The following is a 14,917-nucleotide window of genomic DNA, read 5'->3' as shown; positions in this document are numbered from 1 at the left end:
ATCCGTCGTATAATTCCTACTCATTACGCAATAAATCGACGTTTTTAATTATTTATTTATTTATTTAGTTTTTGCTGCCACTTACGACTGGTTCATTCTGTTATGTTTTGAAGCGTAAAGCAAGGACGAGTTGTTTCCTTTGCTAGGATATATGATCCTTGTTCGCGCCAGTTGCAGTGTGTCAGTTCAGTTGTACGGTCAGAGATGTTTTCCAGACATTTAACAAAGTACTGTAGGTTTTGAGTTGTGTGCTTCCATCGTGTGTCGTATAAGATAGAAATAATGAAAAAAGTAAGAGAAGCAAGTGATAGGTTCATTCCAGAATTCCTTGTTGAACCATGTAGGATCGTTGACTGTTGTCAATCCACAGTGATAAAACCAACATAAAATCAAAATGTACAGCCTTTTTACAAAAAAAATGAAGTATGGATGATCCGCTTAAGGTAAGCAGATTTAATTTCTAGTCTCTATTGTAAAATCCTATATGTGGAAAAGTTAGTGGCATACTACACGATGCTTGGTTTCAATTTTCATGCATTCTGATGTGAAATGTCCATGTGAAATCTTTATAAGATTTAAAAGAATGAAAATAGCTTGACAAGGTACTCCCTAGGTAATTAGGGAAGACTGAAGGGAGAGGAAGGCAAGTCAAGATAGTTTATTTCAACTATAAAATTTTTAAGTGCTCGATAGATATTTAATGATCCAGGTCATTTCTGCGAATACCCGTGTAATTGGAAAAAATGTCTATGAATACGATCTCCCATTTGCGAGTTGCTAGTTAATAAAGCCTAAATTTTTTCAACAGTTTTTCATGAACTTATTTGCCTAGTGAATTCAAAATAATGGTTTTCTGTACAGTGGCAAAATCTTAAATTTATCTGCTGGCAACAGAGAAACTTTTGCATTTCATTTGTCTTTAGTTGAAAAAAAAAGAATCGACGTTTTAGGTTTGCGAATTTAAAAATAAAAATTCTTATTAACCGTCCATTTATAGAAACGAAAGGGGGTTGAAGTTAAAAGAAAATAGTGCGGAATTAGTTGTTTGGCAGGAAAAACTGCTGAAAAATCTCTATTAGCCAAATATGGATATGGTAATTATAAGGAAGGGTTCCCCACGGTATGATATTGTTTATTACTGAAATATACCACTTAACGAAAAAAAAATTCACCGATTAAATCTAACTTACTGGTGGTATACCGTCCACCCTAAAAGTAACCCGTGCAGGGCACTAGTAACTCTCAGAAATGGAATATTTGTAACGAACAACTTATGTCATAACCATCCACAGGCTCTGCCATCGCCACTAAAGTAACATTGCAGGTAAAGACTTATTTTAACCAGCGTCGGCTATAGTGGATGATATTCTTCTACAAGATATGGGAAATTCACCTTGCCTGAGAAAGAGCACTTGGCAAGAACAACAAACAGAAAATTTAAGACCGACAGAGCCCAAAGACGCGAATTTTGAACTCGAAGCAGCTCCTAAACATAACTTTCACGAACATAACTTTCACGAACCTATCAGTTCGTGAAGGCGGCCACTTGATCTTTGCAACAATACAGCAAATAGGATATCTAACCAAGGCTTAGTCATGGTACATTGATGGCACGTTTAAGCTATGCAGGCACCCGTTTATGCAGCTGGTGACTGTCTAACGCATTTGTGAGAGCAGACTATGCAAAACAAGTCCCCTTATTGTTTGTCATCATGTCTGAAAAAAAAATGGTAGACCTAAGCCCTTGTAGCGCGGCGAACTAGACTGTGGCAGTTGACGTTTTTCTATAGAATTATACCTCCTGAATAAGAATTTAAAGTGATAGTTTTTCGGCCGGTTGCAATTAACGTGTAATTTACCTTTGAACTCTATTCTACGGTAAGGTGGACCGATTGGAGTGTATTTCAAGTACATGGATCCACAGCTGCACATGGCCACGTCTGAGCGTACCAATAATGACATTGAAGGACCTCCTTGTAAGTCTTCACCACAAAGAGGCTAAATTGACATCTGTCTATATAAGGGTAGTATCTGAAAAATAGCTACGAAGATCAAGCGGAAAATATATAGCGATTTACAGGGTAAAATATTCACTTCTTGGGATGAGCTTGAGAGGCGGGAGAGGTCTTCATATCGGCTGCTAAAAGCGTGTGTTCATCTGAATGGCCCAGTGCGCAGCTGAATCTCGCAAGCATGTATTTTTTTTATTAAGTTTATTTTTTTATCACCAGGTTCGTTCTCGTCCTACAGTCATTCTGGCCTGCGGCGTTATTCTTTCTTGTAATAAAATTACTTGGTAATGATTTTAATATTTCTTAACAGTAGGTGGATATGTGAAAGCAATTTATTCCTTCCATAACAGTTAAAACCAAAACTGATTCTTATACAGGTTCTTAACTGGACCCCTATGCTGATTCTTACATCGGACCTCTATACTGGTTCCCTTTTACAAGGAAGAAATAATATACTCCCACCCCCCCCCCCCCCCGCCGGCGTTGCTGTACTCGTCTCGAACAGAGCTATTTGAGCTTATGTAACTGCGCACTTAGTATGTACACTCTATCATAGACAATCTCAACTTCGAGTGGCTAACTCTTGGTATGATAACCAGTTTGATTTCCCAGTACACCAATTTCCATTGGTACTGTCTTAAAATTAAGTGATCGATGGACATGACATAGAATGTGTGGAGAATGAACTTTTATGTGGGTATATTAATTTTGTGGGCGAATTTATTCTTCTATATGGGGGAATTGACTCCTATATGTGGGCAAAATGACCGTAAATCGTTCTTACACCTTCAGGGCCGACTCCGAAGCCGAAAAAGCAAGATGAAACGGAGTCCGAAGCCACAACCGCAGTACCATAGCAACACCCACCACCCGGACCACAGACAACGTCGAGCTCCAAGGAAGAAAGTAGACCACACCAAAACCAAGGACAATGGAGTCATTACCTTCACGTCCCTCTCAACCAAATCCCATTCCACCATCCAAATCCGAACCTCACTTTCCTCACCTGTTCCTCGCTCCCAACTCCTTTCTCCTCCAATATTCCAGTCGGTGCCAGCCGAGAGAGAGCATAAACAGCCAGTGACAGTTTCGTTACCATCACAGTTGAAGGGATCCTCATTCTCTCGAGAAGCTGACCGGAAAACATGTTGACAAGAGAGCACTATTGGAATACATACAAGCGTATCTGATCCAAAATCCTTCGAATAAGTAGCTCTCTTGCAAAATTCGTAAATGACATGGGAAATTTTTCTATTTCCACAGAGAAAGTGAAATCTTTGGAGTATCATCCTTAGATTTTCTTCCTTTTTCTCGATCTGCAATTTTTCCATTTTCCTTCCTGGTTTCTCTTAAGACTAAAACAGGACACTCTACTGTAAAAATTTTCCTCACACTGATGGGTACCGCAAGGTTTAATGGGGTTTGTAACCCTGCCTGTCCTTTTCTTCCTTTATTTTATGACCATTTTTTCTCGTTGCGGATCACATCTACAGTACCTCAGTGGCGTGATCGGTATGATCTTGGCCTGCCACCTCGGTGGCCGGGAATTCGATTCTTGGGCATTCCATTGAGGTGTGAGACGTGTGTATATTTCTGGAGATAGAATTCACTCTCGACGTGGTTCGGAAGTCACGTAAAGCCGTTGGTACCGTTGCTGAATAACCAATGGTTCCATGCAACGTAAAACACCATACAAACACAAGCAAACGGATCACAACTACTGTTAAGGACTGCTCGAAGAGCAAGAACCCGTGCTGGTATTTATGCTGGCTTAATCTTCAACAGCGACAACAACATTGAAACAAGTAATAAATCAACTCTGGACAGCTGCTGTATAATTTACCAGCTACTACGAAGAAATTCATCAGAGATTGAGAAACTATGATATAAACTAAACGGCATCCAGACGATCATTCTTGTAAATGAAGTTTGAGAGGGTCTTCCGAAGTAATTCGAATATGAATCCAGATTATTTTACTGAAAGTGGTGCCGCAAGGTTGGTTATTTAAGAAATATGACAGGAAAATACAAATATCATAACAAAAGGAATACCTCCCAATGTGTATTTTACCAGTATGCATAAAAATCTTGTCATATGACTAGACTTATAAAATAAGCAATACGTAGTTAAAAAAAACTATTCTCTAACATATATATCATTCAAGTTATAAGATATGAAAAAAATATTGTATCGGTTTTCTGTGCCATTTTTTATCCATCGTGAATAACCAGAAATCTGGCAATCTTATGAAAAAATTTATTTCCCTTGTCACCTCCAAACTTTGTACTGCACTAAGGCAAAGCAAGTCAAATGTCATAAACTTGATCATATCGTTATGACATCTTATTCGTTTTAGTTTCTTGTGCATTAGTTATGCATTAGTGAAGAACAATATTGTCGCGCAAACCCTTCCGAATAACTGGACTTCAGTGTCGTCACTGAAATTAACTTGTATAAGAATATTTCCTCTTACGCTGAATCAAGACGCAGTTGTTCAGTAGCTTCATTATGCATATTGTTGCTGGTAATTTTGTGACCCAAATACGAGAATTTATTTATAAAAGGGTAAATATTAATATTGCAGTAAATTCTTTATATGTTTTATTTAACTGCTTTAAAACTGTCCAATTTTGCTGATGCTCTATAATAAAATGTTCTGCGGCAAAGCATTAACATATTTTCATTAGTTCTCGAAGCATCTAAGCAAGTCCTCTGCACAGCTAGAATTATTAGTTCCCGTGATTAGCGGTTTACTTTATGGGTATTAAGTAAAGAATAGTAAAGGTTTGAATATATAATGTTTTGCATGAATGACTGGACAAACATCATTTCCTTCGACTGTTTCAGTATTCTAGACCATCTTAGCTGCTGTATCACAGGGCCTGGAAAGTAATATGCTTTGGGACCCTCGAACTACCCACTTACGGGAATAAACTTAATTTTTCAATCATTCATATGAATAATTTACTTAAAAAAAGACCTTATATAAAATCTGTATCTTAAGTTTTTAGGAAAAAATTGCTTTAAAATCAACTTATCCACGGTATCAAGAGTTCTCTTATGAAATATTTGGCAACATCTGGCACCTTATGACAGCCCGTTGAAGGTTTTCATAAGACACGAGAACCATGCAGCGAGTGACAAAAATAACTCGACTCTGTTACAATAATTATATTAGATAATGTAACTCCGTGATATCTGCATGGTTGTCGCGTTCCCTATTTTCTACAGCGACGTCAAAAAACTTATCTCGCTGCTCTCTTTGTAAGGTGGACTGGTGATCGTGGAAGTAAAAAATGACTTTATTCAAGATGATGTCCACATTCCCCGAAAAAATTTAACTTGAAAGTCTGGGTCCCAGTGGTATTTGCATAGACGATGAAAGGGAACGAATTGCTACTGGATCTTTTTTACATAAATGGTCAGACACATATACAATCATTTGTGGCAAAATTTTAATAATGAATGAAGTCTTTGTACCTTGCGAAATAATTTCGGTGTTTGATGTCGAGATGTTACTGGTAACTATGAAATTAGAAAAAACGGAAGAACTACATTATCCGTCGACGGAGTAGCTTATTGCTAAAGGAATGTTTTCATTTTTATTTAAAGGGCGAAAATAGTTCAATCCACATTTAGAGCTAAATACGTTCGTATTCATGCACTAATTCACAACACACCTTGTACAAACATAGTTATCTTGTTGACTAGAATATTTGGCCTAACGTCAACAATTTACCTCTACAACAGATGTGAATTTGATTGCTTAAGGCAATTTGTCACTGACAGATGATGATTTACGACCTTGGGACGCCTAAGAGGTAAAGGCACATATAAGATTAAGCTGAGTGTGAGTCGACAGGTCACATCCCTCGAGTTGAGCAGAGGCTGCAGTGGCATTGGAAAGTGAGTTAAGTTTTCGACCTCTTCTCAATACTTAGTCTACTTTGATAGATTTCCTTATGAATTATCTTCTATATATAGACAGAGCTTATAAAAAGTTTGATTTTGTACACCTTGTTCCGATTGTGAAAGAATATTACGTAATTAGTTCATCGTCGGGCTATGTGAGCCACTAGCAAATTGAACATGAAGGTAGAAACTTAGTATGATCCTAATAATAATTTCCCTCAAATGAAAACTTAACATTTGTCAATCCTGATCCACTATCCCACGCGCCATTTTCCTTCCTTAAAGGAATCTATTCGTTCTTAGGATGAATCTCTCTCTCGCAATGTTCCTGGGGGTGTTCGCTCTGGTTGTGGGGAGGATTTCTTCTTCCTACGCTCCTGGGCTACGACTCGACACCCTGGCATGTGACAGTGTCAATACCATGAATCCTGGAGAAAGAGTTATTGTTCAGTCGCCGAATTTTCCGTCTAATTACCCTTCTTCTTCAAGGTAAGATGCAGAAAGATTGGTTAGACTGAATACTTTTGGTGGTGGAAAGAGGGGAGAGCTCAGTTAACGTAACTCTTTTTTTTCAAAATTGTATTTTGTCATTGTGTTTAGCATCTGTCACGCCATATGTCAATTAATAGCTCGGCTTCAGTTAGCGATCATATTATCTAACATTCCTTTACTTAAGGATACAGAGGCACTTTTTCTATTATGTATGTTTTTAACTTCCGTTTATATTTACCAATTATAACAGCATATAGTTAGGGTTTAATAGATATGAATAAGCAGTAGCATATTAGTAAGATTGTAGCGCAACTCTTGACTATGAGATATTGAAGGTAGAAAGAGGACAAAATATTTCCATCCCGAACAGTTACTTCGGTTTTATTTGAGTGACATATGCCCTATTACAAGGTTTTTACCAACTGTTTTCTATATAATTACACGTACTCTACGTTTTACGACAGTTCATTAGTTTATTACAACATGCGATGCGCCTAATTTTCACCAAATTGAATCTTATGTCATGGGTTTATATTCTTCTTTTATCAAATGGTACTAGTTTAGCCGGTTTATTTGTAGAATATTATATATATATATATATATTATATATATATCCTCTATATATATATATATATGTATCGTGTGTATGTATGTGTTGTATGTATGTGTATGTATGGTATTATGTGTGTATGTATGTGTGTTAGTATGTGTGTAGTATGTGTGTATGTATGGTGTTTGTATGTGTATATGTATGTATGTTGTATATGTATGTATGTGTGTATGTATGTGTATATGTATGTAGTGTGTATGTATGTATATGTATGTATGTATATATATATATATATATATATATATATATATATATATATATATATATATTCAGAATAACGTTGCTGTACATCTTGTACATTTACCATTTCAGATGCCAGTATGAGATAACTTGCAATACTGAAGCTTCAACGTACTTGGAGTTCATCTGCCCTGTCTTCTCACTGGAATCCTCCACGGACTGTTTGGCAGATCGCCTGATCGTAACCTCGCGAGGAGCCAGAGAAGAGTAGGATTTTTATTTATTTATTTATTTTTTTTTCATTTTTTTTTGCTGGAAATTCACGGAGAGACTGATACATAGTTTCTGTACGAAGTTTGGAGGTACTGTCGGTCTCAGTTCTATATATATTTTCACGCTTTCGTTATTTTTTTGTAAATTATTAGCATTTATACCATTTTAGATCTATTAGCCTGTCCTTTATTTCTATAATCAAATATTTTTATTTTTATAAAAAATTTGACAAATATTTTGTTAGCAAACGAACATGTACCCCGAGATCTTAGGCCTTATTTTTGTTGCTAGTCAGATGTTAATTCGTCTTCATTATTATTCAGTGTCCTGCACTCAAGTAGGTTTTTGGCATCAATCGCTTCCACTGTTTATGAAATATTCCTTTGATTTCCCTTCCTTCAGCCGCCTTCTATGGAAGACTTTTTCCCTTCATATTTCGAGTCTAATACGGTGTTATATCTTCATTATCTCCACAAACGCGCGCGCGCTCACTGAGGGACCTAGGGAAAGTCCTCTCTCTCTCTCTCTCTCTCTCTCTCTCTCTCTCTCTCTCTCTCTCTCTCTGTTACGGAGTCCAGCGTAATTTGTAGTCTACTAATCTTCCACTCATTTTCTCCGTCCAGATTTCAGGAAATCCACCCTTCTGAAGTCACAACTTTTCAATTTTATAAATGAAAGATGTATAAAGTACAGATCAAAATTGTGGAAAGATTTTGTTTTGAATTGTTCTGTGAAACTTTCTTTTGCTCATTACAGTTGCTTTATTGTACAATTGTTACACAGGTAGTTCGTTTACCATTGTATGTTTCTACCACAAACTGGTTTTCCAAGCACTTAAAGTAGAAATTCCTGCGTTCCAAATACTTTTTCTACACAACACTACGTAAAAAATCGTACTTTATTTACATTTTCCAGCACAAGCAAATTTAACTCGTTTCTGCCACTTCAAGTACTATTTTTTTAAAGCAAACTGTTTCTTTGCTTGTGAAACCTGTTTTTTTAATCAGTCAAATATGTTATTAGTCAAACTTGAGTCAACTTAATATTGATTTTCCTTACAGAAAATGTGGGACTAACACTCCAGACGGCACGAAAACCTCAACAGGTTGGACTCGCTTGACTTTTGCCAGCAACGCCCAGACGACTGCTCAAGGATTCAGATGTTATATCTGGTGTTGGGAAATTCCAACGACAACAACCACCACCACAACTACTACCACCACGACTACCCGCCAACCTCCAAAACTACCACCAAACCCTACCAAAACAACTACCAACCAACCCCAACCAACAACCACCTACCACAAACTCACGTCAACAACCCAAAAACCCCCCCAACCACCTACCAAAACAACTACGCCAACAACCACAACATCTACCACCACAACTACACCAACAACCACAACACCTACCACGACTACGCCAACAACCACGACTACGCCAACAACCACGACTACGCCAACAACCACGACTACGCCAACAACCACGACTACGCCAACTACCACGACTACGCCAACTACCACGACTACGCCAACTACCACAACACCTACTACAACTACCACAACACCTACTACAACTACCACAACACCTACTACAACTACCACAATTCTGCCAACAACTACAGTAGCAATTACTACAACTACGCCAACAACCACACCTACGACTACTACGCCAACAACCACAACAGCATCTACCACAACACCTACGACTACTACGCCAACAACCACAACACCTACTACAACTACACCTACCACGACTACGCCAACAACCACAACAGCATCTACCACAACACCTTCGACGACTACGCCAACAACCACAACTACTACGCCAACTACTACTACAACGCCTACAACTACTACTACAACCACTCCAACAACTACGCCTACAACAACCCCAACCTCCACCGTTTCTACAACCCCAAAACCAACGCCAACTGTATCTTGTTAATGAACGCAATAAGCTATGGTAGGAGAAGAAAAAGAAAATCATAGTATTTCCCCTGCCTAGGCCTGTATGCTTCAAGACCAGAGAAATCATGGTTACTGTGTATCTAGGTTTGTGCATAGCATTGGACACTTTCCTTGCAAATTATATACCGTACTGTTCTCGTAAGGGTTGGCCAATGTTTATGAAATTTGCCGGAATAAAGATTGCACAACTGCATTTTACTTTTGTTTCATTAGGCTACTCTGTAAAGGATTTTACTGACCTAGCTGAGACATCAAATTCCATTTCAACGCTCTAAATGGTACAAAGTATAGACTGATCTTGAACTACATTGCAGCATTCAGAAGTGCATTATTCTTTAATATGCATATAATGTCTTGTCTGTGTTTGCTGCATCCGCCTGACAGTCATCTCAAGGAATAGCGTCTGACGGGTCCTCCAAATCCATATTTCATTGCAAGCAAAACCTATTTAGAAGCCAGTGAAGTTCACAGTCATCTGCCAGACGATCTCGGATGCAGTGCCATTGGCCACCAGAGCCATCCAAATGCGGGCCATATTTCTAACTTCAGTGACGCCTTGCATCCATGCAAAGTTTAATGCCACGTCGTTGCTCAGAATCGGTGCAATAAATACGTTCACAACCTGCATATGCAAGGGATTCCGATCAAGTGATCTCCCAGCCTAGGAGGTTGTATCCGATCTGCAGGTAAATCTCAAGGTCCAAAAGAAAAAAAAACTCTCTCTCTCTCTCTCTCTCTCTCTCTCTCTCTCTCTCTCTCTCTCTCTCTCTCTCTGGGTTGACGTTCGTTATTAAAAGGTGGGAAGCACCAATGCTTGGAAAGGAGACACACAAAAGAACTTTAATTCAATTTATCGACTTTTTCCAACTAGCTTAAGTTTCAGGCATGTTGACTTTCAAAATTCCTCCATTTCCTTTCTATTATAAAGTACGGTGGTCTTTTCGTTTGCTCCTCTATTTCCCTCATGAGTTCGGATTGTGTGCGAACTACAAGATAACCAGTAGATGTAACTACAAAAACACTTGAAACAAGATTCTGGTCGAGTGAACGGCAAATTTAATGAGCGCGCATAGTGACCAAAAATCCTACAGATAGCATCATGTTTAAACTACGCAAGTATGCTAAATGTGAACTAAATTATTGGACCGACAAGAGTGTCGGAATTAACGATTTTATTCTTCACCTTTATTTTACCCATTAAATATTCGGAAAATGGTAACATAAGGTACTGGAAACCATATATTTAAAAATTGGAAACCTTAACCTCCTACAACAACAAAATTGATTTTTTTTTTATGCATGTTCAGTTGGATGGGTGCATTTGTTTTGCCTGAACCAATTCTTCTAGATTTGGCTTTTTGGCCAGTGCAACTTTCATATTCGTTGCTTCTCATCCGTTTCGGGATTTTGTTTTGATGGCAAGTAGTGTGGAAAACGCTGAGTCACACTCAATAGATGGTTGCAAGTGGAATCGGCATTTATAGAGCCAACTTTGCAGAATCACTACAGCACATTTCACGGAAAATTTTTTCACCTGCATCATTATCAAATTCAATAAACTGTTCTTGTATTGAATTATGCTCCGAAGGCAGATCCGTAATGGAGAGTAGGTTAGGAAAACGAGTGACTTCTTCACTTAAAAGATTTATCGTCTAAGACATTAAGCTCATTTTCGTCAATATATGTATTTAATTGTGGAAATGGAGCAAAATTACTAGCTTAGTGCGCCATAGTGCGAGCTTCATTTTGAAAGCAGTCATTTTTTTTTTTTTCAGGGCACCGCTGTGATCTGTTTTCCTTGAAACGACAAATTGAGGGAATTCGTGGGTTCAACTATGTCAACCAACAATGACAGGCAATATGAAAACGGAATTAGATTTTTGCGTGCATGTCTTGCTTAGTGTCTACCAAAAATTGCTGCATTTCTTCACGTAATACGAAAACTCTTCAATACTTTGCCTTTGGAAAGCCACCTTAACCGTGAATGCAATAAGAGAGGTTCAAATTCGGAATCACTTCCTTTGCATAATGCAGAAAACAAACGAGAGTTAAGTGCGTTCACTTTACTGAAGTTAAATGCTTCAGTCACTTCCCTAAGAAAATAGCTAAACTCATCAGGCATGGTTTTCATTACTAGTGTTTGGCGGTGAAAAGTGCAGTGTACCAGTAATATCGGGCGATATTTGCGCGCTCTCTCTCTCTCTCTCCATTTTATTTCTTCATAAGAAAACTAGTGAGAGAGGCATATTGTGGTAAAGAATATTTTTTTTTTTTTTGTAATTTATCTATATTCCACAAGCAAAAGAATATTTAGTAGCATATATTAATGCCAAACCGTATGGCAAGAGTAATCCTAATTATAGCCTATGTGTGGGGATGATATAACTATAGGATTTGGTGACCCCTTCGTGGTCCCCCTGAGACACTTTTGCGTTCCTCCAGTGGACCACGGACCCCAGTTTGAGAAACACTGTGAATCTAAGGCCCCGCCCACACGGTCGAGCTTTGGTCGACGAACTTTGTCCTATGTGACGTCAGAAGCGGAGAAACCGCGAGAAAAGTCAGAACTTTGCCGCGGTTTCTCCGCTTCTGACGTCACATCGAACAAAGTTAGTTGTGCTCAACGCCTATATACTTTGAGTCCAGCGGCGGTCGGAGAAAAACAAACCGCTCCTAGAAATCGCTTCATAAACCCAGCGCAGTAAAATTCATTCAACTTCCCAGCCTTTACCCCACAACTAAACCACATTTCGCCGTCGTCTTGGTGCAAGTTTCATCATTTATTCGGCGTTACTCTAATCACTGTATACTAGTACCGCAATTTTTGTACACTTTAAGTACGCTGGTTTGTTTGTCTGTTGATGTAATGCATGTCGGTGAAATTAGCATTGTGGAACAAGAATAGATAAACTACCGCCGAAAAAGTCTCTGAAAATTAACTAATATCGGAAACTTCAATTGACTACGAATATAAATTTGTATAAAGTGCAATGTGTAAATATAAGTTTTATGAGAGAGAGAGAGAGAGAGCAGTCTAGATTAATTATTATCAAAGAACCTGACACAAAAATGCAGCGATACAATTTGCAGAAGTATTTTAAATTTGGCGCAAATTTTGAGGGAACTGATAAAGTAGCAAGATAAAACTGAGCACGCTATATTCAAATAGCGTTGGTGATAAAAAGGAAAATAAAGCACCGTAGGAGAGTAGTGCCATGAATGCGCCTCGCGTGGTGCGCGGTAGCCAATACTTAGGTTCTTTGTAGCGTACCTTCGGCGCCTTGTTGCTTCCTCTTTCAATCCTTTTATTGTACCTCCGTTCATATTTTTTTCTTCTCTATTACTGTCCATTTCTAACAATTGTTTTAGAATACGGCTGCAAGGTTTTTCTTCTATTAACCTTTGAAGCCTTTACTCTCAATCTTCTTTTCAGTGCTCATATTATATCCCAGCGTTTGGCTTTTGGCCTAAATCTTATATTTCAAATGTTCCAATAGAAATTAAGATTCTTTATTACGATACAGTATTTACCAAAGATAGAGAATGTATCTTTCTGTGACACTCGTGCAGCAATTTTTCTTGCAAACAGTTAATTTATCCTCGTTGTATAAGAAAAGTTTAAACTATTCACACCTCAAACTGCCGGTTGTAGGAATCAAAGTCAACCACGGTTTGCTTTTGTCTGCGTCCCTTTTATTTAGAACTGACAATCTGTTCCTTATATCTTCATTTAACTTGAAGTGAGATACAATTACATTCCTTCCATGAAAGTTATGCAAGTGTGGAGATAACAGTATTTCAAGAACATTTGTAATTCTAGACGGGAATGATAAGTTTTGCTAGATAGGCTTTAGAACTTTCTTTGAAGATGGTGCTGAATGTTGTCTCCTGTATATCTACCTGGCACAATTGGCTGTGGTTGTAGAGGCAGCTGTGGTGCTTGCTCCTGTGGTGGTGGTTCCAGCAGTAGTAGTTCCGGTGGTGGTGGCTTCAGTAGTAGTTGTTCCGGTAGTAGCAGCAGTGGTGGTTCCAGTAGTTGTTGTTCCGGTGGTAGTAGCAGTGGTGGTTGTTGGAGTAGTTGTAGTTGCATCAGTGGTGGTAGAAGGTGTTGTTGTCTGAGCACGGCACCACACGTAGCATCGGAAGCCTTTGGCGGTTTTTTGGCCGTTGCTGAAGAAGGTGATTCTTGACCATCCATCTGATGTCTTGGTGCCATCAGGAGAATTGGAACCACATTTCCTGAAAGAAATAAGAATCCATACATCGACATGCTTTATAGTTGAGTGCCTTTTTCGGGAACTTATCTTTATTTGAAATGTAAGATTAGGACAATAACCAGAATTCAACCTACACAACACGATTTCCACGAGACGCCAAAATGAAACGGTCAGCAGAACAGTCTGACGAGGATTCTAGTTGGAAACTGGGACATATAAATTCAAGGGAAGTCGATTCCATTGGTTGACAGGTAATCTCGTACTGGCACCTGAAAGGTACTAAAAAGTAATTTCCCTGTAGAAAAAATATCAGTTTGTCTATCTCGTAGCAGATTTGGTGAAAGCGTTAGACTGAGTATATGACAGCTAGCCGAGCCAGCCAAATTAATAAGAAACAAAATACTAGGCTGCAGGACCAAATGTCCAACAGCAGAAGAAAATTAAGCAGAAGAGACATTCGTTATTGTTGTGACCTCTGTATATAAACTGATTTACACCAGACAATCCAAAATTTGCTTTAAACGCTACTTTAGCTCTACTGTCACGAAGTACAATAAGCTGTTTTTAGAACTACCCTAGGCCTGTGTAATAATCGAGATCCATATATCCAATGATCGCTCATAAACCCAAATGGTTACGTAACCTGTCATTGATTTTGTAATTGGAAGGGAAATTGGGTGACTGGATGGCGACTCGTTCCCCTGGTTTCATGGTATGGGAGCCACAGGAAAGGGTACTCAGGAGGCGAGGCTCAGGAACAAAGGAGCTTGATGCCCTGCCCATCGCCAGAGCGATGACACCCATCAACATTGTACCAGAGAAACTCATCCTGTAAAAAGAGTTTGTCTTTGAAATACAAGAATTAATCAAGGTAGAGTTTTTTTTTTTAAATTAGATAGCAAGAAATAATGCGTTATTTAAGACTGGCGAAGGTCTTGCCTTTCTTCTGCTCGCCTCCGAAGCTTAATGCCCGACTCTTCTATCCTCACTTTATATATACCTAGTTGGTTACATTCCCGTGGCCCTGACATTTTGCATATAAAATCTTGAATGGTGGGAATTTGTCTTGTTTTCATCGGCAAACATTTTCATGAAGTCATTAACTAACTCTTTCACTGAAGTTCCTTCATTAACATTTAGAAAAGATGCATTCACATTTTGGCAATCGCTATATTTGTTCAACTATGAACTCATACCAAACACACGAGCACACAGACTTGAAACTTTAGTCAACGAACTTCAGGCATAGC

At 38.5% G+C, this 14,917-nt stretch overlaps 2 protein-coding genes across 2 annotated transcripts; one reads left to right on the top strand and one right to left on the bottom strand.

Annotated features, from left to right (window-relative positions):
• The first annotated feature begins 4,894 nt into the window (after nt 1–4,894).
• On the top strand, nt 4,895–9,643 carry LOC135198544 (hepatitis A virus cellular receptor 1-like). Its single transcript, XM_064226231.1, has 5 exons — nt 4,895–5,919; nt 6,229–6,414; nt 7,340–7,474; nt 8,542–8,709; nt 8,902–9,643. The coding sequence occupies exons 2-5, from the start codon at nt 6,230–6,232 to the stop codon at nt 9,425–9,427; spliced, it is 1,014 nt and encodes a 337-aa protein (XP_064082301.1). The 5' UTR covers nt 4,895–5,919; nt 6,229; the 3' UTR covers nt 9,428–9,643.
• Nucleotides 9,644–13,121: 3,478 nt separating this feature from the next.
• LOC135196153 (protein SpAN-like) lies at nt 13,122–14,700 on the bottom strand. The gene is made up of 4 exons (XM_064222715.1): nt 14,607–14,700; nt 14,311–14,496; nt 13,802–13,936; nt 13,122–13,689 (listed from the first exon to the last, which is right to left on the bottom strand). Exons 1-4 carry the CDS (start codon nt 14,696–14,698, stop codon nt 13,347–13,349), a joined length of 756 nt encoding a protein of 251 aa, XP_064078785.1. The 5' UTR covers nt 14,699–14,700; the 3' UTR covers nt 13,122–13,346.
• Between the last annotated feature and the right edge of the window lie 217 nt (nt 14,701–14,917).

This window comes from Macrobrachium nipponense, chromosome 23 (genome assembly GCF_015104395.2).
Source record: "Macrobrachium nipponense isolate FS-2020 chromosome 23, ASM1510439v2, whole genome shotgun sequence".
NCBI lineage: Eukaryota > Metazoa > Arthropoda > Malacostraca > Decapoda > Palaemonidae > Macrobrachium > Macrobrachium nipponense.
The sequence above is the reverse complement of the archived record's forward strand: the minus strand, read 5'-3'. Positions and strand labels throughout refer to the sequence as shown.